The following is a 21255-nucleotide window of genomic DNA, read 5'->3' as shown; positions in this document are numbered from 1 at the left end:
TTTAAGAGTCAAGGGGAAAATATATGTGGTTTCTGTCTGCATCCATTTCAACAGTTTGTGAGAAAATAAACATAGTCCCTTTGTAATTCCTGAGAGCTTTCTCTACTTTTAGATCAGAAAGGAATTTAATAGAAGACAATGAAAAGATGTTTGGGAATATAATCTTAGGCCATGTCACAATTCTTTGTATAAAGAAGCAGAACTGTTCTTTAAATGTTAGACAACTTTGTCAGTGTTTCAAACATAACATTTCTTTATGTAGTGTGGTAGCAGAGTCAGTACGCAGCAGAGCCTTTGTGTGTCTGAACACTTAAAAATTAGGTTGGCTTTGTTTTTCCTTCCCCCTTCGTGCCAGTTCATAACAGGCCTACTCTCACTGTTTGTCTGTGCATTTGCATAGTTCCTCCTGTATACAAAGAGTCTCAAAATATAATTTTACATATTACTTTTTATGTACAGCAGTGGTTACTTACATCTGCAATTACTTGTTTTTCTTTTCCTGAATTGCTTGCTCTGTGAAACAGTTCCCTTTACCCAACTGGAGTTGGAATATGTCTTGTAGAAAAAAAAAAAAATATTAATTGGGTTGTTTGCTAAAGTTAGAAGCCTTTCCTTCTTCCCCTGGAAAAAGTTGTCCAGATAGTTCTGGACATGGCAGAGAACAGCCAGTCTTAAACTGTGAATCCTCCTGGAAAATAATGATCATCTCTAACAAGCTCCACAGGAGATTTTAATCTTGTAAACTTTGTGTTAGTGTTCAGTTTGGAGTTCAAATTTAGGAAGTGTTAGCTTCCTACATGCTGAGTTGCTCTTTGTACATCCAGCCTTAACCCACTTACTATTTCTGCTACTTAGGAATAAGTTGTGCTGATACTTCCTTCATCGTATCTTCTAAATAACCTGGAAGGCTCACTGCTGTATTCTTTTTCACATTCAGGCTCGTGTTATGTATGATTTTGCTGCTGAGCCTGGAAACAATGAGCTGACCGTCAGTGAAGGGGAGATCATCGTAATTACCAACCCGGTAAGAAAACTGAGATGGAATCAAGGCTTCAGTGCACTTTCCTGACCTACTTCTAGCAGATGGAAGAAAAAGGATGCTAGGTGACATCCGAAAGCCCTGGCTACCCTCCCCTGAAGAATTAGCAAATAAACTAAATACAAAAAAATTTCTAATAGTTTTGTGGAAACAAATGCAGTGAGCAGTTTTGGAGGACAGGGGCCTCTCAGATTGTGCCTAAACACTTAGGAATTTGCTCAGCTTTGTTCCCCTCTAGAGCTGAGTGCCAAGGCAAAGGAAGGAGCTAATGATGGTGATATTCTTTACATCTGAACGTTGTCTTTTTGTGTGCCTGATGTTCCACATTTTGTGTGTATGCAGTGTTTCAGGTGCTTGCCACTTGCATTTAAATCTGACCTGCCGGTTCCCTTCTCGTTTTTGAGTTTCTTAATCAACGACTTCAGCATTCCAAGTCTGTTCAAAGAACTTGCAACAAAATCTGTTACTAAATTTGTGTGTCCTTTCATAATTAAGCAATTTGGACAAGGTACAGGGAAGGAGTGGTGAAAATACTATGGTATTACTATCAGGAAGTTCTTAAATTAATAGTATTTTTGAGGACTAAGATTTGATTTGTATGTACAATTTGAATTTGAGTGCACTTTTATTGTCCTGTATAATTATTACCCTTGGTAACAAGGTGTTAGTTGATTCTGCTTTTGATTTTTGTGTACTGATATAGGTGATAGGCTCAGTGACTAGGCTTTCCTTTTAAAACACATATAAATAAAAAACACCTGATCTTGATGCCAGGTTTTATTTATCTGGTTGAATAGGAAACATGGGTTCTGCAGAATAAACTAATTCTTTGAAGAGCCTAGTTATGTATAATCCTGGTAATTTTTAGTTCCACCAACCTTAAATATTTGAAGCAGCCATTTAATAGAACCAGCACCATCCTGGATAGTATGCTGTGCTGTGGCAGAGGTAGCATTTTAAATGAGTTCAGGAGTTTAATGCTGTTTCACAAAAGTAGGACTAAATAAATATTTTACCGCTTTTAAGCTAGTTCTTGCTGAACAAGACATCTGTGTGTTAAGGCAATATACCTAAAACCAAGTAAAACTTTATTTTATCCTATCCATGATTAAACTGTGGGATAGATTGCCACAAAGGCTCTTGATCTTTTTTGATACAATAAGTTTAGACAGCAATAGCAGAAGTCATGAAAGTCCACTGATGATTGCTCTTGAGTGCAGCAGTGCAAATGTGACATCTGGCTTGAGATGTCATTGCTCTTGCAGTTTAACCAAGCTAGTTGAATTTATAATCAGAAATGTCTAGTTGTTTCTGTGTTCTTGAGTGTAAGCTTTTAGGTATATCAGAAAAAGCAAATGAAAGTTTGTTATTTATTTACTGTTTAAAATCTTGAATACATAAGCAGACTTCTCCTTACTATGTGCAGGATTACATAAAATTTCCAAGTGAGAGAACAAAATTGTGAATAAACAAAGACATCTGTTAAAAAGCAAATTAAGAAAACCTGAAATTCAGTACTTGCTGTCTAGCATATGTGGTTCCAATTTGCAGCTGTGAGTTAGCTTGACATGTAACTGTGTGTTCAAGGAACAGCTTGATTTAAAACAGAACTGGCTTATTCTAGATAATGTTGTCCTGGAATTGACTTTGCTTAACTGCAATGGTCTGCAAAGGTTTCTTAGTGTATGCAGAATACGTGTTTAAAAACAACAAACAGGGTGCCCCACTGAGATCAGAGCTGAACTGTGTTAGTTCTTTCCAAACTAATAGCATGAGACCTGCCTCTGAAATTGAATGTAAACTAGAAAGTATCTCCAGATCTTGCATGGTATGTGCCTCTCAATCTTGAGATTATCCTTAATATTTTTGTGGGTTATAGCTCCCACTCATCACACACCTCTGCACCTGCAGAGATTTTACAGATATTACCATTAGCTTAATTTCTTGAGTCTTGTTTCTTTATAATCTGATTAAAATTAATGCTTTGGAATTGGCGTTCTAATAGCTGTGTTTTGATGCAGTCTGTGTCCAAACAATTGATTGTGGTTTCATAAATGATCAAAAGTGCTGAAAGTCAACCTTTTTTCCCCTCATGCTAGTTAAATCTAAAGTCCGCAATAGTTGTGTGAAAGAAGCACAGTCTGTGTTCCGTTTAAATGAGTATCTGCTACTTCAGCAGATTTATGCGAATTTGTTCACGGTCATACAGTCATAACTGTATTTCGAACATTGCATGTGACAGCAAGACAGTGCATCCTCCTGAGCTGTTTAAAGCATGCTGCGGGATCCATCTAACAAAACTCTTTCTGTATTATTACTTTTAGGATGTCGGTGGAGGCTGGTTAGAAGGAAAAAACAGCCAAGGCGAGAGAGGCCTTGTTCCAACAGATTATGTTGAAGTAAGTGACTCCACTGCTCTGCACTTAGAAAGCAGAACTACTGAAAAGGCCATCCTCTGGTTCGCTGATCAGACTGTAATGCTCAAACATAAAACTTCCAATGTTAAAGCTTGGAATATGTAATCTTACTGTAGCAACTGTAGCTGGCTTTGGAGACCAGTGCAAACATGCCATTCAAAGCTACTGTGCTTCTTAGTGGTTTCCCAAGAAGTGCAGCAGGAAGTTGTCTGTAGTAAATACTGGTGATCTGCAGAACATGAGCTATTTTTAGTTGTTGTCTTGTTTTGGGGGTCTCGTGATCCAATAATTGTTTTGTTTTCCTGTCTGAAGATACAGATATGGAAGTGAAATGAGTAATGCAAGTTTACACTTGTGTTGCTGTGGCTCATTTGCCGCATGCTTATAAATCTCTGGAATGGAACCCCATTTCTGGGATTGAGGATATGGAATCCCAAATCCAGGGACTACTCAGCTTATCTTCTTCCTGAGGGCCTTTGCTGTCTCTTCAGTGTGTGTTGATCTGCTCTTTGTTTAAAGACTGGTGGTATGGCGGTGGGAACAGAACGGGGGTCCCAATGCAAAGACTGGAATCCAATTCACTTTTGGAAGGCCCTGTGTCTGTATGTCTGCAGGCTGCCGGTTAGGTGAAGACTCTGGCTGTAATTCCTGCAGCCTCCTCTTAAGGCATGTGCTTCCCTTCCTTCACCAGTGCTTTCTTTATTTTAAAAATAAATAAATAAATTAAGGGAGGGGGGTGTGGTGTGTGAGGAAGATGCTGGCTCACATGGCCTTGTTTTTGTTTTCAGGTGGCTAGCTAATGGTCTAGTAGCTTTTGACTCTCCAGTCTTGCTGTCCCAAACTGATCCTCTGAGTATTCAGTTCCCAGTTTCCGAGCAGTAATGTTAACAACTTTGTTAAGGCCTAATGAATTTATAGATAGGTGTCCACTGCTACAACAGTCTTGCATGTTACATTGTTATAATACAAACCAATTCCATTTGTTGTAGAAGTAAACCTTCCAGATTATCACATCATTTTCTTGTAAAAGGTTCTATTGAATTTGTATTCAAAAAGGGTGTATGCAACCATCTTAGTTTAGTGACACGGATGTTAGGATGATTATATATGATAAACAACATAATTTGATTAATGGAAGCATGAAAAATCTTTTGCAACTTTTTCCATTTCAGATTATTACCGAAGGTGCAAAAGATGGAATTAGCTGTGGTAACTCATTAGCTGACCAAGCCTTTTTTGATTCCCTTTCTTCAAATACAGCTCAGACCAACTCTGCCGCAAAAAGCGGTAATCAGGTATGTCTCATGGTTTTTCAGGCACAGTGGGCATGGCAAGTTTTGTTGACGTAACTGCTTGCACTCTTCAGTTGTGCTGTACTGTCTTTGTGAACCGTTATAAAAGTACTGATTAAAATAATTGTGTTTTCATTAGGGAACACTTGTTGAATATTGATGATATGTGTGACTGTTCAGATACTGTCACTGCGGAAAATTTAGTATTCCAACACTTTCAGAAATAGAGCATTTTTATTCTATCCCATCTGCAATCATATAAATCTGTGACTACCTCAATCTCTGTACCTCAGTTCTGTGTAAGTGCACTCTTAGCAAATTTACTTCATTTTCAAGTTACTTGTGTTGGTATGCTAACCTTTTTAAGGAACCAAAGCTTGCTATTTATTTTATTTTAAATGTCTACTACAATTGAGTGGTTTATGCATCATCAGCCAGAGTGAATGGATATATGTCTCTTTCAGAATTTGAGTAAGAGTTGTTTGTTTGATTAAAAAAGATGAAGCAAGTGTCCCCAGTCAGTTGGAGAAGAGGCTGACTTTGGTTTTGCTGGAAGAATATTTTTCTCCCACCCCATTCATAGGTTTTTGCCTGGTCTGTCAGTTCATTAAGCAGCAAGTATTTAGTTTCAGGTTAGATATTTGAGGACATACGTTATTTTAAACACAAGCTGCTTATTATGGTCTACAGACTGCTGCATGTCCCACACATAGGAACAGTTAAACATTTTGAAGTCCACAGGTCAACAGAAGTACAAAATCTGCTTTTTCCAACAGCAGCATGCAAAGGTCTTTTGTCTTGGAAAGTAAATGCTTTACTTATTGTAGCAGCTGGGGAAACACACCTGGTTTGTGGGTTAATTAACTATCAGTTATTAGTTTTCTTAATTGTAACTTGCACCACAGGACTTTGACATGAAGTGAGATTTCTTGAAAACTGTACATGTGGCATTTTTATATGACAGTGAATGTAACAGTTCATTGACTGTACGTTGATTTGTGCTTCCTTGTATTCAGCTGGACAATGCCAGGATTGTAATTCTGTGATCACACATGTAGTGAGAACTCCAGACGTCACTATGACTGTCTCAATGTTTATAACTAATTTTTTTTTTATTGATGCCCACTTAATATTTAGGCTAAACACAGAACTCTTGAAATGCCTCATGAATTTCTCATGTCAGACTGAGCCAAAAGCACTGATTATAGGTTCGTTTTCCCTCAGTAAAACTTGCAGTAATTTGAAGGTAGGGTGGGAACCTCATTTATTCTGCTCTGTTGCCTTTGCCCCAGTTTTTTCTCCCATAGAGTTTCTAGCCAAACGTTGCTTTTGAGGAAGCTTGAAATATTTGCAGCAGCTACTTCTGTCAAATCTGAATACTAATATAACTTAATTTGATCTAGGAAGAATTACTTACTAAGATAATAAACACGGATACCTCTACCACCATTCACAATATTCTATCAGAGCTTGATCTGTGCTTAACACAGGGTACTTGTGCCTGGAGAAGGGAAGAAAAAAGCCCTTGCCTGTATAGGGGGAAAGGTTGAAATAAAGGTATCTATTATATTCTAAATAATAGAGAATTACTATGGCAACCTAGTTTTGGAAGTTGCATTTCTAGAGGAGGGAAAAGCTTGAAAATATGGTCACTTTACAATACGCTTTACACAGGATCAGCAGTGTACTGGCCCTGTAATACATACAAATAGCAGTTTCTTCATAACAGGTTTTTGAAAGGAGTAACTTCAGGTGAACAGCTTGGTAGTGCCTTGCTTTTATGTGTCCTATTCGTTTCCATTATCCTTCAAATGCGGTGTGAGATAGTTGGGAGAACCAGTGTACCATAGTACGTCATAGTAAAACTATATTGCTAACATTAATAGGGGGGAGAGAGGAGAGTGTGCGCCTGGATGCAGCCAAGGCCACGCAGGATGCAGGGGAAGCAAATTTCCTCAGGCTAGTGTGTTTGGGTCTTTTGTTTTCCTGTTTTTTTCATAGTAGGAACCATCCTGTTGCATGGGTAGGATTTTATGTCATAAGTTATTTCCATTTGCTCAAGTTTTTTTTAATGTAACTGAGTTCTGTAACTGCTGTTTGGTTATATTTATATTTTCTAAAAAAACAGCAGATCTTGATTTGAAGACTTGTTTCTTCAGCTTCTGACATATATCTGGCAGGTTTTTTTTCCAGTAGCTTATTGCTAATAGGAATTTAATTTGTATACTAAGCAGTCTGGCTTCCACTTTCAGCTGTTAGGCCTTTCTCCCAGATCAGAGAGCTCTCTAGTGCATGGTGTTTTCTCCTTGCAAAAATTCTATGGCTAGTTGTTCTCCTGATTAAGAAATTCTGTTTGTTTTATCTGTCTGGTTTAAGACAGTTTTCCTGCTCACAAAAAAAAAAGCTTTCTTCTGCAGTCTCTTTGGTCTTGTGACCTGTCTGTAAAATGTGTGCATTGCTCCTGTGTACATCGCATGATGTCAAACAGGTTTGACATTGCTGTTCTGGTGGAGAAAAGCCTAATATATGAAAGATTGCATTGATTCCTGTAATATTGCATCAGGAGGTTATACCAAGTTGCTCATTCCTGCACGCTGGCTTCTCTTTTAGAGCCACAGCCTTTAAGAATACAATCTTCTACTTTGGGTATGACCCTTCTTCCTAGATGTATTACTCTGCATTTGGTTATGATAACATTTACATTGTTTAACATGAGTTCGTTCAGGGACTTGGGATTGATCTGTGTACAGATGCACAGTTGCAAGCAATTGACTCTTTTCAAGTGCCTTAATGAGTGACTAGGTCAATATACAAAGCACTTCATCTTAAATGAAACTTGTGTGTTCAGGCTATGGAGAGCAAAGAAAAATGACAAATGCTGTATCAATGTAAAGCAAATTGATGCTAGAGGTGGCACAGTAGTGGGAGCTAGAATGTTCATATATGTATTCTGGTGGACTGAATAAGAAATAGTAGCATTCCTAAATGCTGACATTTTATGCTATCTATTATATTTTATAGTAACATGGGGGGGGGTACAAGTTTATTACAAGAAGACCTTATAAAAGCACTTATAAATAAACAGGATGTTTTGGGATTTTTTTAGTACTACTGTACTGAAGAAATTACCTTCTGTAAACATTAAGTCACTTTAACATACACGTAATTACACAACACCCCCACTCCCCAATTTCATTAAGTCAAAAGATGTTTTAATTCTTATAATTCCTTCTATTCTTCAAACAGTAAGTTAAAAACCCCAGGTTGTTGCATAGACTTTCAGTACCAAGCCTTATTAAAAATAATAGATCTAGCTGAGTTGAAATGTGTGAATGTGGGATTTTTTTTTTTGCTTTCTTTTTTAAGAGACCAGTTAAACCACAGTGTTGTGGTTTAACCCCAGTAGGCAGCTCAGCCCCACCCAGCTGCTTGTTCACTCTCCCCCAGGGGTATCGGGGGGAGAATCAGAAGAGTAAAAGTGAGAAAACTCATGGGTTTGGATAAGACAGTTTAATAGGTAAAGCAAAAACTGTGCATGCAAGCAAAGCAAAATAAAGATTTCATTCACTACTTCCCATCGGCAGCCTGGTGTTTAGCCATCCCCAGGAAACCAGGGCTCTGCCAAGCGTAACGGTTCCTTGGGAAGACAAATGCCATAACTCTGAACATCTCCCCTTCCTCCTTCTTCCCCGTAGCACCTACTGCTGAGCATGATGTTGTATGGTATGGAATATCCCTTTGGTCAGCTGGGGTCAGCTGTCCCAGCTGTGTACCCTCCCAGCCTCCTGTGCACCCCCAGCCGACTTGCTGCTGGGGCAGAGTGAGAAACACAGAAGGTCTTGACACTGTGCAAGCACTGTTCAGCAATAGCTAAAACATCCCTGTGTTATCAACACTGTTTTGGTCATGAATCCAAAACATAGCCCCATACCAGCTACTCTGAAGAAAATTAACTCTATCCCAGCCCAAACCAGTACAACCAGTTATATTTGAATGCAGACTTCACGTCTGTGACTTTTTTTTTCTGTCTTAGTTTTATTTTTAAAGTTCTGAACTGGTTAGCCTATCAGTTTAGAAATATATCTCAAATGGCAATGTGCTTCTGACAGGGCTTTAAAAAATTCCAACAAATTTATTTTTTAGCTTTATACATTATATTTTTGCTAGCATATCTTCATATGCCCTGATAGGTCTGGGGGGACAACTGCTTTTCTTAAGTAGTAATGCTGCATAATACAGAACCATAAATCATTACAGTTTTCCCAAATCAGTTTCTATGCATGCATCTGTCTCTCAAAATAAAACTTACTTCCTCCCTGTGTCTATACCCATCCCTTTTTGCTTTCCAAGAAAACAAGAGGCTTTTGGTTTTCTGCTCTGGAATCCATAACTTTTTGGTGTTAAGAAAACATCATCAGCTCAAACACTGCCCTACTCCCTATCTGTCCTTTTCTAAGAAGGTTTTTTGTTATTGTTCAGTAAATAATCTCCTGAAAAGCAATTAATAAGCAATAACTAAAAGCAGCTGCTTTTACTTCCTTTTCTTCACTGAGAAAGATACAATGACAACAGCAACACTTTGGTGTTGTACCTTACCTGGGTTTGCCATAGATATAAAGTGACAGTAGAAAAGGGGCACAGAGGTACTTCCTAAGGAGAGGAGAATTCCACATGACCCTTGGGAGTTCACTCTTCCCCAACTCATTCCTTGCATCAGTAGTGTCCCACCAATAGCTGCCTTGGTAAAGCTGGCAGCTGCTCTTTTAAAGACCTACCTGTAGAAGATACTGGGGAGATGAAAGCAATCAGAGAAAGCAATGAAGCTAATTATACACAAACAAGGGAAAAAAATTACTCAAGGTGACTATTTTCACACTCAGAAGAAAAGTAGGTGGGAGAATTTAATGCTACATCTGCCCATAATGTTTGTGCTTTGATGTCTGAAAAGCCTTTAAAAAATTATTCAACAAAATACAATTTAAGTAACCTTTAGTTGCCAAAGATGGAGGCTGCTGCGTGCTTTTGTATGGGTCTCGTGCTGTTTTGACCTTGTAGCCCTTGGACAGATGACGCAAAGGGAATGAGTAGTCTTTCTTCTCTGTCAATCCACTGTTCCTCTGAGCAGCAATGCAGGTTGCTAATTTTAGGCTGTCATTTGGAACAACCAGTGAGTAAAGTATGTCAGCACTTATGTTTTTTCCATTTGTTAGAATTGCATACATTTATATATTAAAGTTACCTGTAAACTCTTCTGGTGTTGGAATAACACTGGCAATAAAGGCACTGAAGTGAATATAAATTATGGCAGATTAAACCAAATAAACACCTTGAAATACACTGAACACAAAATTTCTCATTTCTCGTTAAAAATGAGTGGTATGTTTTTTCTATCGCGATATTTCTTTGATGCTGAGATGCTTCCAGGGGCTGTAGCAACAATGGATATAATTTCACACTTTTGAATAGTGTTTCTCATTGCAGTTGACCAAGAGGTTTTTAGCTTGGTGGCATTTGATACCTTCATAATTAAAGTATGTATGGAAATACAAGCATTAATGTACAGTTCATTCTGAGTAGTCTCCTCCAACTGGTTTTGGGGGGTTTTTTGGTGATAAAGACTAGTGCATCTCAAGTCACAGATGTACTTGCATTTATTTTGCATGTGTTCCAGGCTCCAAAACTGCTGTTTTAACAGCAATGATCTCTCTTTCCATTCTAAACCACAACTTGTGGTGGTTTTTCATTTATCTAACTGAAAATGTTTTAGAAGTTGTGAATAAATATCAGCTTTCCATTTGAACAATAGTGTTTATCTGAGTTTTTTAGATTCCATCTAAATTTAAATAAATTACAACTATATTGGCCCAAACTAGTTCTCTTGTTAACAAGCTAAAACTTTGTTATCTCTACAGTAGTCTCATTAGTGGTCTGTAAACAAACTGTATGTACAATTAGTCCAGCTACTTACAGCCTGTGTAACACGCATGTTTGAACATGGGCTAGAAATGCTATAAATTTCAATATACTATATATTTTAGTCTGTATGGTTTCTCCTCCCTTCCCTCTAGAGCTTGAAGTCTAGCCTTCCCATGCCGCCCGCCCCCCCACCCTGTCCCTTCTAGAGAAGAGAAAACTAGTATTAAAAATGTATAAATGAAAATAAAGTGGAGTACTGCCTGTCTGTTTCAGGGTAGAAGTGGATCACCAGCTGTGTTGACGCTAGAGCTGTAGATGTGGCTTCACAGTATTTGAGATGTAAAAATAGTTCTTCTAGCTAACCATAAGTTGCATTTGTAGAGGAGTTTGTTCCCTTTTCTTGACACTGATTCTCTCGTCACTGCGAAGTCTACTTTATCAAGATGACTGTACAGCTGCTCTTAGTTCTGGATAAAATAAGTATCCCAAGAGTTTGCATTTTTGTGAATTGCAGATTTGTCAGTTCCAGTGTGACCTTAGTGAATCCATGTTTTGTGTCTTCAGTTATTTTATGGGCAGAGCAGCAAGGCTCTGTGAGTAGGTACAGGAAACAATGAACAGAAACTTCTCATGTTTGTGGTATTTTATCCAGTGGTAAGTATGAAGTCACTCGGGATAGTTTCTCTCCCTGTAGAAGACAGATAAGCCTCTAAACAGTTGTTGAAGGATATGAAAATAAATGGACTGTCATGTGTAGAAAATCCTTTCTCTTCAGAAAACTGTGGAACTTCTGTATAGGCAGGATGAATAAATAGTGACAACATGTAGTATGGTGAGCAGGAGCTGAGGCAACTCTTAAGTTACCTGGTCTGTAGACCTAAGTTGTTGAATGTGTATAAGGAGGACACTAAAGAAGGTATTCCCAGAGCTTTACTTCATATCTTTTACATTCTTCGGAACTTAGTGCTGGAAAGGCAAATTAACGTTGTTAAATGTGCATACCATAAATCCTTCCCCCAAACTGCTATGAGCAGCAATAAATGTGAAGATGGAAGGAAATAAGTATAGTGCTCTTAAGAGTGCACTATTCTACTTATGTGGAAATTTTGACATCCATGTTATTGCATTCCTGTAACAGCATTTCAATTCTGACATTGCTGTGTGTGCAGTAAAGTGGAAGTATTGTCATGGGAAATGTGACTCACTCATGTTCGGTTGAGTCCAGTTTGTCTTGTTAAACCAGTATGCTAAATTACCTTATGACATATGCAGATAGGTTCACCGTGGAAGTCACAGTTGTTTGTGGTTTTTGGAAATTACTTTTACCTTGACTAATAAACCTTAACTCTGCATAAATGTAGATGTTTGTAAGATTAAGTGTAAAGTTGCCTCTATGTGTGCATAAGGCATGTCTAGAAGGGCATAGTGCAAAAGATATCTGAAAAGAAGTACAAGCAAAACTGGTGGGTTAGAACTGTTCAGAAGTAAAATAAAATAAAAAAAAAATACCCAGAGTGTTTTAAGCTAGTTTGGCTTTCATGATTAGTAACTTCTAGTTCCCATTACATATAATGACACTATAACATCCTCCATTGATACAGGTAATTTGAAAGTAACTCTTCCCCCCCGCCCCTCCTTCTCAATCGCAATATTGCATTCAGACTGGTAGCAGGAATTTGTGACCAGTTCTTGGTTAACCAAAGTACCAGGCAGTGACTTCAGTACTGGAAACAGTGGCTTGCTTGCTTTGAAATGAATCACATTCACATATTAAAAAATAACTGTCCAATATATGACAGTGATTGTACCAATTCCAATTATGGAGTTGTCTTGAGCTTTTTTTTGTGGATATCCCAGTGGAATGCAAAGGCTTGGGAAGCAAGTTTTTAAACTGTAGTACTGTGATCACTCCTCACCTTCATCTGTGCCCATACCTTCGGGCAAAATCTGACTATTAAAATAGTCAGTTTTCCACAATTGACAGTTTGCATGCTCTTTTTCTTGTAGCTTTGTTTTCATTTGACCTCTTATTTCATGAGGTAGCCTTATGGTCTAGTAGTTTGGCATTGATTGTATAAGGAATATTTTAACTTGATAATGGTGACAGTCTTGTCAGCCCTCCCAGTGTTTCTACTTGCTTGCACACTTACAGTGGCATGTGGCATGCACAATCCCCTTCCTACAGCAGGGGGCTTACTGCAGTATATAGTTTCCTTCCCAATTCTAATTTTTTTTGTTGTTCATTGTTCACTGAGCACTTATTTTAAGGTGGAGTCTTGGGCATTTGTAATTGAAAGTGGTAGGCTGAAAAGCCTTAGCCAGTAATACTCTTCAACTCCTCCTCCAAAAAGCAGGCAACAAGGAAACCCCCTGTCCTCTCTTCCCAAACAAAAATAGAGTGCTTTTCCCCAAAAGGAAGGATAAAGCCTTGTTTAATCTTTGTAGCCTGATCCTGGGATGTCTAGAGAACATCAGAGAGGAACAGGGAGTCTTTCTTCCATTTCTGGCATTGCTGTGACTGCTACTTGGAAAACTGTCTGAAATTCTCATCTGCATTTCAAGAAGAAACCATTAGGGATTAAAATCAGCTCAAAAGAAGACAAGGATATAAAGAGGTGACTTGATTGCCATTTACTTGTGCAGGTGTGAGTTACAAAACCAGAAGTCTGCGAGAGCTCCATTGAATAAATGTATGTAGGATTTTTAGTGGCTGAAAGTTGAAACTAAGCAAACTTTAATTTAAAAGAAACAAGGCATTTCCTTTAAGTAGTCAGGGTGACAATAGATGTGTTTTATCCCTCCCCTTGTCGCCTCACAGAGTATTCCTTGCTCAAGTCTAAATTATATCTTTTTTAAAAGACCATTCTGTTCTTCAAGCATGGCTTTTTTTTGAGCTGAATCAGGAGTTAATAGATGGGAATCCTGTGCCTGCACTGTGCAGCAGCAATGCAGCTTCTAGTCTATTTTGGCTGTGAACAAGCTCCCAGATAAAGAAATGGGATTGGAAGTAGGAAAAGAACAAAAAACTAACTGCTCTGCTCTTCATGGTAGTAACTTGGTTCTTCCATTGGTGGTTTGGTTTTTTTCCTGCTGAAAGCAAGGAGTGTCCAGTGGGTGTGCCTTGGCTTTATGTGGTTTGTAAGCAAGCAAAGCCCAGCTCCTTGGCAGGGACTGCTTTATGAAGGGGGCAGTAGGGCTGGAGTGGAGGTTTCCTCTGGAAGGAAGCAAGATGACGGGAGCATTAAAGTCTAGCCCATCTCCACTTTTGCTTTTCCTAAAGGATTTCTTCAAGGAGAACGCATGTTTAAATTGTACAACAGAAGTGGAAGAAGTGCCCAGGACCACAATGCAAAGGTTATGATTTACCAGGGAGAAAGTTTGGGCATAATGGGCATGGCAGCTACTTCAGTATCTGCTAATGTGCACACTTGCTCTATGGTAAATACAGCACAGTGAATGCAGTTCTGATTGCTGCAGAGTAGGCTTTTGGCCCTTCACATTTCTTCCTGGAGGAAAAAAGCTTGACTTTTAGGGTGACTGTCTATATTCACATACTTTTCTTATGTATCTGTTCAGAGGCTGTTATCCAAAGAACTTGAGTTTAGTGTAATGTCTGAGTATGCCTAAGGCTTTGTCTCCATGCAGGTAACTAAGGCAGCTATAAAACTGGAGAGGTATGCTCATTCCTGTGAGGTATTCAGCTGAGCCACCATGACTTTTCTTGTATTTTCTGCCATTTGTGCTGCCTTATCTCTTCTCAGCCCCTCTTCAAGAGTGTAACACTTCTCATTGCAGCTTTGGCTGTTCTGGACTTCCCTTGATCTGATAAGACTTACTTTCTCTATTCAATGCTTCAGCATGGCTTCTGTCTCTCATAGTAGATTTCAAGGGGTGTTTCTTATGGTTGGAGGTTGTAATTTTTGGTGGCACAGTTACCTAGATCTTTTTAGGTACTCAGCTTAGTTTCAGCATCTGAACATGATGTTTGTTTTGGCTTTTGTCCCTCAGGGTAGAATGGATCTATTTGTCCATCAGGGGCGTGCATTAATATGAGGAAGGATTCTGCCAGGAACAACTTAGTTGGCCAAGAGGTCAAAAAAAGATTTTTAGCCAGGGCAGAGAGATGCCTCAGTGACTTACCTTAGCTTTACTGTCTATAACTTTGGATTCTCTGGAAAATAGCATAGATGTCACTTCTTCCTATTTAATTCATGATTCATTTGGTAAAGATACTGACATTCCACCCCCAAGCTGAGGATTTTCCTGTTGTGGTGGAATTTTTTCTCATTCAGCTATTATTAGATCATCAAAAACATACTAGACTTCTCCTCCCCTCTCCCAGTCCCCCACCAGTAATGGTCTGTTTCTATAGTGAGTTTGAATTTGCACTTAATGGAAGACTCTTAAAATCTTTAGTAATATGTTCCCTCTGTTGCCTCTTCCCAAATAACCTTTTTGTGGTGGTTTTTCTCCTAGAACAGTAGGAGTGAGCAAGTCCATAATAGTCTACAAAAGGGAAAATCAGCTGCCTTTAAGTTTATTCTTGAATTTAATCTCAGTGTACTTGTTCGACGTTACCTTTAGAAGCAAAGAGATGTAATGTTTCACCTGATGGTTGATTAGTTTCTTAATTATGTGTGGTGTGGCATTTCTTTTTGTGTGTTTGCATTTGAGATTGCTTGCATACTTGGATCATTAGGTGTGCTGTATCAAGTTATATTGACTAAATAATACCTTCTTGCAAGGAGTCTTCATCTTTTTTTGTGCTGAGTAAAGAGAGATCAGAGGATTATCAATTTCAGTTATGGAAAACTAAAGGTGTGAGAATATGTAATGTAATCACTTACAAAATACTTGCTGGCTTAATTAGGGTTTATTCAACCAGAGCTAAGCCACATGAATGGCTTCTTGTACAGAATTTGTCAGCTGCTGAGATCCACAGAACTGCTGACTGGAGCTGAGACTACCCTTTTAATAAATGCTGTGCTATCACACCTTGAGGATGGCAGGCCTGATTCCTGAACCCTTCTCCACGTTTACTGATTCTTGGCTACCACTTAGAAGCGTCCACAGTGTGTGTGCATATAAGCAAACATTTGAAGAAAGATGAAAGGAGACCTGTAAATGCTCTTTGAGAGGTGTTGTCTATATCTACATTCCTAACCCATCTCTTACCCTCTTTCCCAGTATCTCTGAAAGAAATGTGGACCCTTTGGCTGAAAGGAGCTGAGTGGGAATAGCATATGCCACCCCTTTTATAGCCTGTGGGTGATATATCGAGGGGTAAGAGCTTACCCCAGAGCTTTCTTGGACACCTCTGAAGTAAAATCTTCTGATTTGAATAGTGCTTCATAGAGATAAGGCATCCGGGAGAGCTATTTAAGTAATCCATTTCCCCTTGCTGTACAGCATTTAGTGTATATCAGCAACTGTCTGCAAGTTTGGTGATGATTGCTCTTGACAGTCATTCTTTAGTAGGGTACCCAGTGTTAATATTATTGCCTTCCCCTTGTTTTGCAGCAGATTTTAAGGTTTCACATCAACTACAGAGAAATATAGTCACATGTACCAGATTTCACATGAACTACAAAGAGGAAAACTTTACTCAGCCTTTTGGCAATCATCCCACTTCTGGGCTTTCATTTGCCAGTAATCAGCACAACTTATATTGCAGAAGTATAGGCAAATGAACATTATGCAAACTATCCTTTTCTAGGCGCTCTAAGTTATATTAGGAGCAGGCACACTTTTCCATGTGGTTGGGCCCCAGCGTATGTGTTTTTTCATTTAGGAAAGACAATAAACTCTGACTGATGGCATGTATGGTTATTTCTCTTTACATAAACTCTTATCAGGTGAACATCATAGGAAGAGCAGGCTGGTATAAGCTACCAGCAACTTCTTTGTAATTGCTGAGAGTAGCGCTGCATTATCAGCTATCCAAGAATTAAGTAGACCTCAATGATATTGCTCCCATAGGGAGTAGTATTCTTGCATCAGTTTCATCCTAAAAAAAATAAAAAGAAAAAATAAAAAAAATCCTCCAACCTATTGGTATAGAAGCTGTCCACATAACCTCTCTAACTCATCAGTTCCTAGAGACTCACCGATTCTCATGAGTCTTCTGAATGGTGATTTCCCCACAGCTTGGGGGCTTGGTCTTAATTTCCAGATCCTGGGGATTCTGTACCTAAAGAACAAATGTTACATGATATCAACAGTATTTTCAAGTCTTAAAGGTTTGATAGTGTCTGAAATGACTGTCAGGTGACTTTATCGTAGGAAAAACTAAAGCGAGAGCTCTTATTCCTAAGTAGTATCTCAAAGTTGAAATGAGAGGAGAGAATTTTTAGCGGAGAAAAATGGAATGTGGAGTAGCTGTACCTGTTTTGTGTGTATTTTGTGTAAGAAACAAACTTAATGTTTTTGCAGAGAATAATTTGGCTTTTAGTAGGAGTTTTATTAAATTTTCTGTACTGGCAAATGTTCTAAGATTTGTGGAAATGTTATAGTCTGACAGAAATTCATTTATATTAGGCATCCCTTCTTTGATATGCTGCTTCATGATAAAAATAATGCACCAGCTTCTGTAGGTTTTGAGACTTCCTTTTACAAAACTCAGTTTCTCCCTCTGCTGAACAAGACAAGCTTTGTAGGCTTTGTTTGCTTTCCTTCCACTTCTCCTCCTTCTTCCTGCTACACTTTGGGGGTGTGGGTTTTGATTTGTGTGCTTTTTTTTTCTTTTCTTTTTTTTTCCTTTCTGCCAGCTAGTCTCTGTACTAAGTGTCTGGAGTAGACTGCACTTAACTAGTCAATGCTTTTTTCAAAGTGTAGTGTTAAAATCAAGCAGCTGAGCAGGATGCTAAGCTATTAATCCAACTTACTGACAGATGAACTTGACAAACTGATGCAGTAGTTAGAGACGTGTCAGTGAAAGAGTGTAGAGCAGACATTTCCACCTCCACAACCACATCAGCAGAAGGGTATGTGTGATTACCTTCACCAGAAGCTTATGCTGAGAGAGTAGGCCTACAGGGAGATGCCAGACTGTTCCCTGGCAGATGTTTGTTTCCTTCCCTTGTCTTCACTGTGAATGAGTTAAGCTCTGACAGGGAAGTAGAGCAGGTTGCTGGCCCTAACTCCCTAACTGTCACACCAATAGTGATGGTGTGGGTGGGCAATTTATGATTTGCTTTTAGTAAAGCCACTAATCTGAGCTTGATAAAATAAGCATTTGAAAAAACCTAATTCTTGACTTCTGAGTTTCTGTTTTAAATGTGCTGATTAGTCTATGGCTTTATGTAATTAATAGTTCACATGCACCATGCTTATGGTGTTGGTGTAAAATAATTACCATTGGTAAGAGTGCTTCCTAACACTGTTGGAGCAAATAGTTTAATTTCCCCTGAGGAGATGTAAAATTCTTATTAGTATGTATTGGTGTCACATTGCTGGAAAGCTGATCAGTTCTTCCAGGTGCTTAGTGCATTTGAGCTGTGTAGCTGGGAACGCAAGATTTGGCAGCTGCTCCTAAATCAAATTAGTAAAGTACTGAATGCAAACTCATAGCCTATCAGGAAGAGATCAAAGTCTTCAAGAAGAAAGTACGTGGTTGTTGCTTATTTCTTCAGCAATTTCTTCTTTACTTTTGTCTTTATACGATGTAGGCGAACAATGCCAGTGATCCTTGGTCCAGCTGGAACGTTGGGAAGTCTGGGAACTGGGATAATGGAAACACTGTTGACAGCTGGGTGACGAAACCTGAAAGTGCAGCTGGCCAGAGAAACAGTGCTTCAAATAACTGGGAGACAGCCACAGCATTTGGTCATCCACAGGCATATCAAGGACCAGGTGTGCTAATAATGCTCTTATTTTTGAATACATTAGAGTAGGTGGACAGTAGAGGTAAGAATTGCTTAATCTTTTGTAACTATAGAACATGGCTTACTTAAAAAACAAAACAAAACCAGCTTCCTAGTAGCATGTTGCCACATGTGTAAACTGGACACTAAAATAATAGGGGGTTTTTATATAAAATTAAAAAAGAAAAATCGGATCCACTGTAACAGATACCTCAAACTTGCATGGAAATCTGGCAAGGCAAAGTCTTGTGCATACATGATCTATTCTCAGGCATGCTGTTCAGCTTGCGTAACTGGAATTTAAACACCCTTGAATTTGTGCCCTCAGGTCTGTGAAGAAGTAATCTCTTAAATCCTGAATTTTAGGAAGTGGCTAGCCTTTCAGAAGGCTTCTGTAACTTTTTGTAGTAAAGGCCTAAATTAAGAGAACTCATAACTGGGGAATGCTAACGTAGAGTCTATGAATATGGAACAGTATTGAATTAATCTTAACACACCAGCATCTCTTCTTTCTACCCACTGATCCCCCCCGCCCCGCCCAATACATTTCTAGTGTAGTGTTTCGCAGGTTGAATTTGGTGGGGATAGAGGTAATTGAGGAGGAATCATAAAACAGAAGGCTGAACTAGCTCTTAATATATTTACCTTGTTGATTATTTGTGTATGAGTGCTGAGGTAGCTGCTTCTGCTTTTAAAGAGCAAATATTTAACTTTCTCCTTTCCCTACCTCCTGGCCCTCTCCTGTACTTCAGCTGCTGCTGATGACGATGATTGGGATGATGACTGGGATGACCCAAAATCAACTTCACCGTCTTACCTTGGTTACAAAGAGACTGAGGCATCCGAGGCTGGGGGGGTCCAGCGTGGAAATTCTCGTGCAGCTGCTATGAAGTTACCACTTAACAAGTAATGGAAAATGCGGGGCAAATGTGTATATATTGAAGAGAATTGGAATTTGTCAAGATGTGTAAATGTGTGGCCATTCAACCTTCTTGAAATATGCAATGTAAATATTACAGTTTTGGGGTAAAATTGGAGATGGATTTGTAGCTCAGCGTTCTCCCTGTGTGATCAGAGAACACAGATACATGAAAGCCTGAAAGTATGTGACAAAGCTGTATAATTTTTGGAGGTGTTGTACAGGCAAATGACACTCTTGCAAGGTCTGAACTTCTGAATGTACTGGTCTTTAAAACTGAACTGTCTTTAACACTATGTGTGCTTAGTGAAAATGAAAGGTGATGGATGGCTTGCCCATATGGTGAGACTGATCGGACATGCTGCCCCAGAGTTCGGGAGCAATTTGAGTTGCTACAAGTGGGGAAAAGTTCTGCTCTCCTGTGTCTGTGCATCACCCAGGTTCATTTCTGAGCCACAGAAAGCTTGATTTTTAGATAACAATTTTACAATAGCATGAAGCTTTGTCAGGGTTATACTAGCATTACCTCATGTTACAACTTAATGTTTGTTTATTCTAAACTACTGTTACTCTGAGAAGCTGCTGTGTAGTAATCTTTAAGTGGATGAAAGCAGAGTGGAAAAGGATTGTAGAATAATGGTCTCCTCAGATAGGTAACTAAAATTAATAACTAGTCGTGCAGAGACAGTTGATTTAGTCCATCAGCAGAGGCTTTGTCCAGTTTTGCAACTGTACCTTTGCATCACTGTGGCATCTACTTGTTGCAAACCCATTGACTATAACCAGCATAAACATACCTTATTTAAGAGCATTATTTGTCTGTGAAGTAAGCCCTACTTTACTCCTTGTGTTTTGGCAAGCAGGCAGGAGGTTGTCCGTACTTGAAGGGCTAAGTATCTTCCTAATTAGAAAGAGACCCACCATTTGCTTTTTGTAAGGCTTTTTACACAGAGTTTAAGGACACTACAGTGATTTTTTTTGTGTGTGTGTGTGTGGTTTTCTTTCTGATTGGTTGATACATTATTTAATGTAACTCATATTTAGAAGTGCTTGATAAATCTGCAGTTTGGCGTTCTTTCAGCTGATTGACTTCTCACCTGAAAAGGCAGAATGGTGTGCGTGTGCCCGTGTGTTTGTGTGTGCATGTCCAGAGAGGGTGGACTGCAGGGGAGTGGCAGATGTTACTCTGTGTCATCCTGTTATGTTTGCTCTGATGGGCTGCAGAGCACAAATAGCTACTTTGCCTTGGAAGGAGGGGCCTGTATTACACAAATAAAAGCTGGAGGTCAGTTGCTAAAACTTTTCTGCTTTTTCAGGGCAAATTGTTGGTTGTTTAAGTAACCCACATCAATTCTTTTCTATACTTGAGAAATACTAAGGGTTTTTTTCCTACAGTGGCAGGTAACTTACCACTTTGTTTTATTGTTAGATTTCCTGGATTTGCAAAACCTGGGATGGAACAGTATCTGTTGGCAAAGCAGCTAGCAAAACCCAAAGAGAAAATTCCCATAATTGTAAGCTGGGGATGTGTGTGTAGTTTTTGTGTGTGGGTGGTGTGGTTTGTTTTGGGGTTGGGGGGGGTTTGTTTTGGCTCTTTTTGTGGGTGTTTGTTTTTATGCTCCCCACCCTTCCCTTTTTCCTCAGCTTAACATTTAGCCTCAGGGATGCTATATGTATTTGGGTCAGAAGAAACAGATACTGAACATATAATTAGAAATAGAACTATCATAATAGAACTGTGTACCTTTTAAGTATTTTAAAGTTGTGGTAGGCTACATTCCAGAGTCATATATCATTGAGTGATTTTTCA

General features: G+C 38.9%; 1 protein-coding gene across 2 annotated transcripts in view; it reads left to right on the top strand.

The window, feature by feature from the left end:
* Positions 1-941: 941 nt before the first annotated feature.
* The window catches only part of SNX9 (sorting nexin 9), a 42609-nt gene continuing 22295 nt past the window's right edge, over positions 942-21255 (top strand). For both annotated transcript variants that reach the window (XM_010581846.1, XM_010581847.1), the window contains exons 1-6: positions 942-1024; positions 3364-3438; positions 4629-4751; positions 18332-18515; positions 19279-19432; positions 20875-20959. In XM_010581846.1, coding sequence (XP_010580148.1) covers positions 947-1024; positions 3364-3438; positions 4629-4751; positions 18332-18515; positions 19279-19432; positions 20875-20959 — 699 coding nt within the window. In that variant the 5' untranslated portion in view covers positions 942-946. The remainder of the gene's footprint in view (positions 1025-3363; positions 3439-4628; positions 4752-18331; positions 18516-19278; positions 19433-20874; positions 20960-21255) is intronic.

The sequence above is a fragment of the Haliaeetus leucocephalus genome, unplaced genomic scaffold, assembly GCF_000737465.1.
Source record: "Haliaeetus leucocephalus isolate CR32 unplaced genomic scaffold, Haliaeetus_leucocephalus-4.0 Scaffold819, whole genome shotgun sequence".
In the NCBI taxonomy this organism is placed as follows: domain Eukaryota; kingdom Metazoa; phylum Chordata; class Aves; order Accipitriformes; family Accipitridae; genus Haliaeetus; species Haliaeetus leucocephalus.
This window is presented reverse-complemented; position numbering and strand designations above follow the sequence as displayed.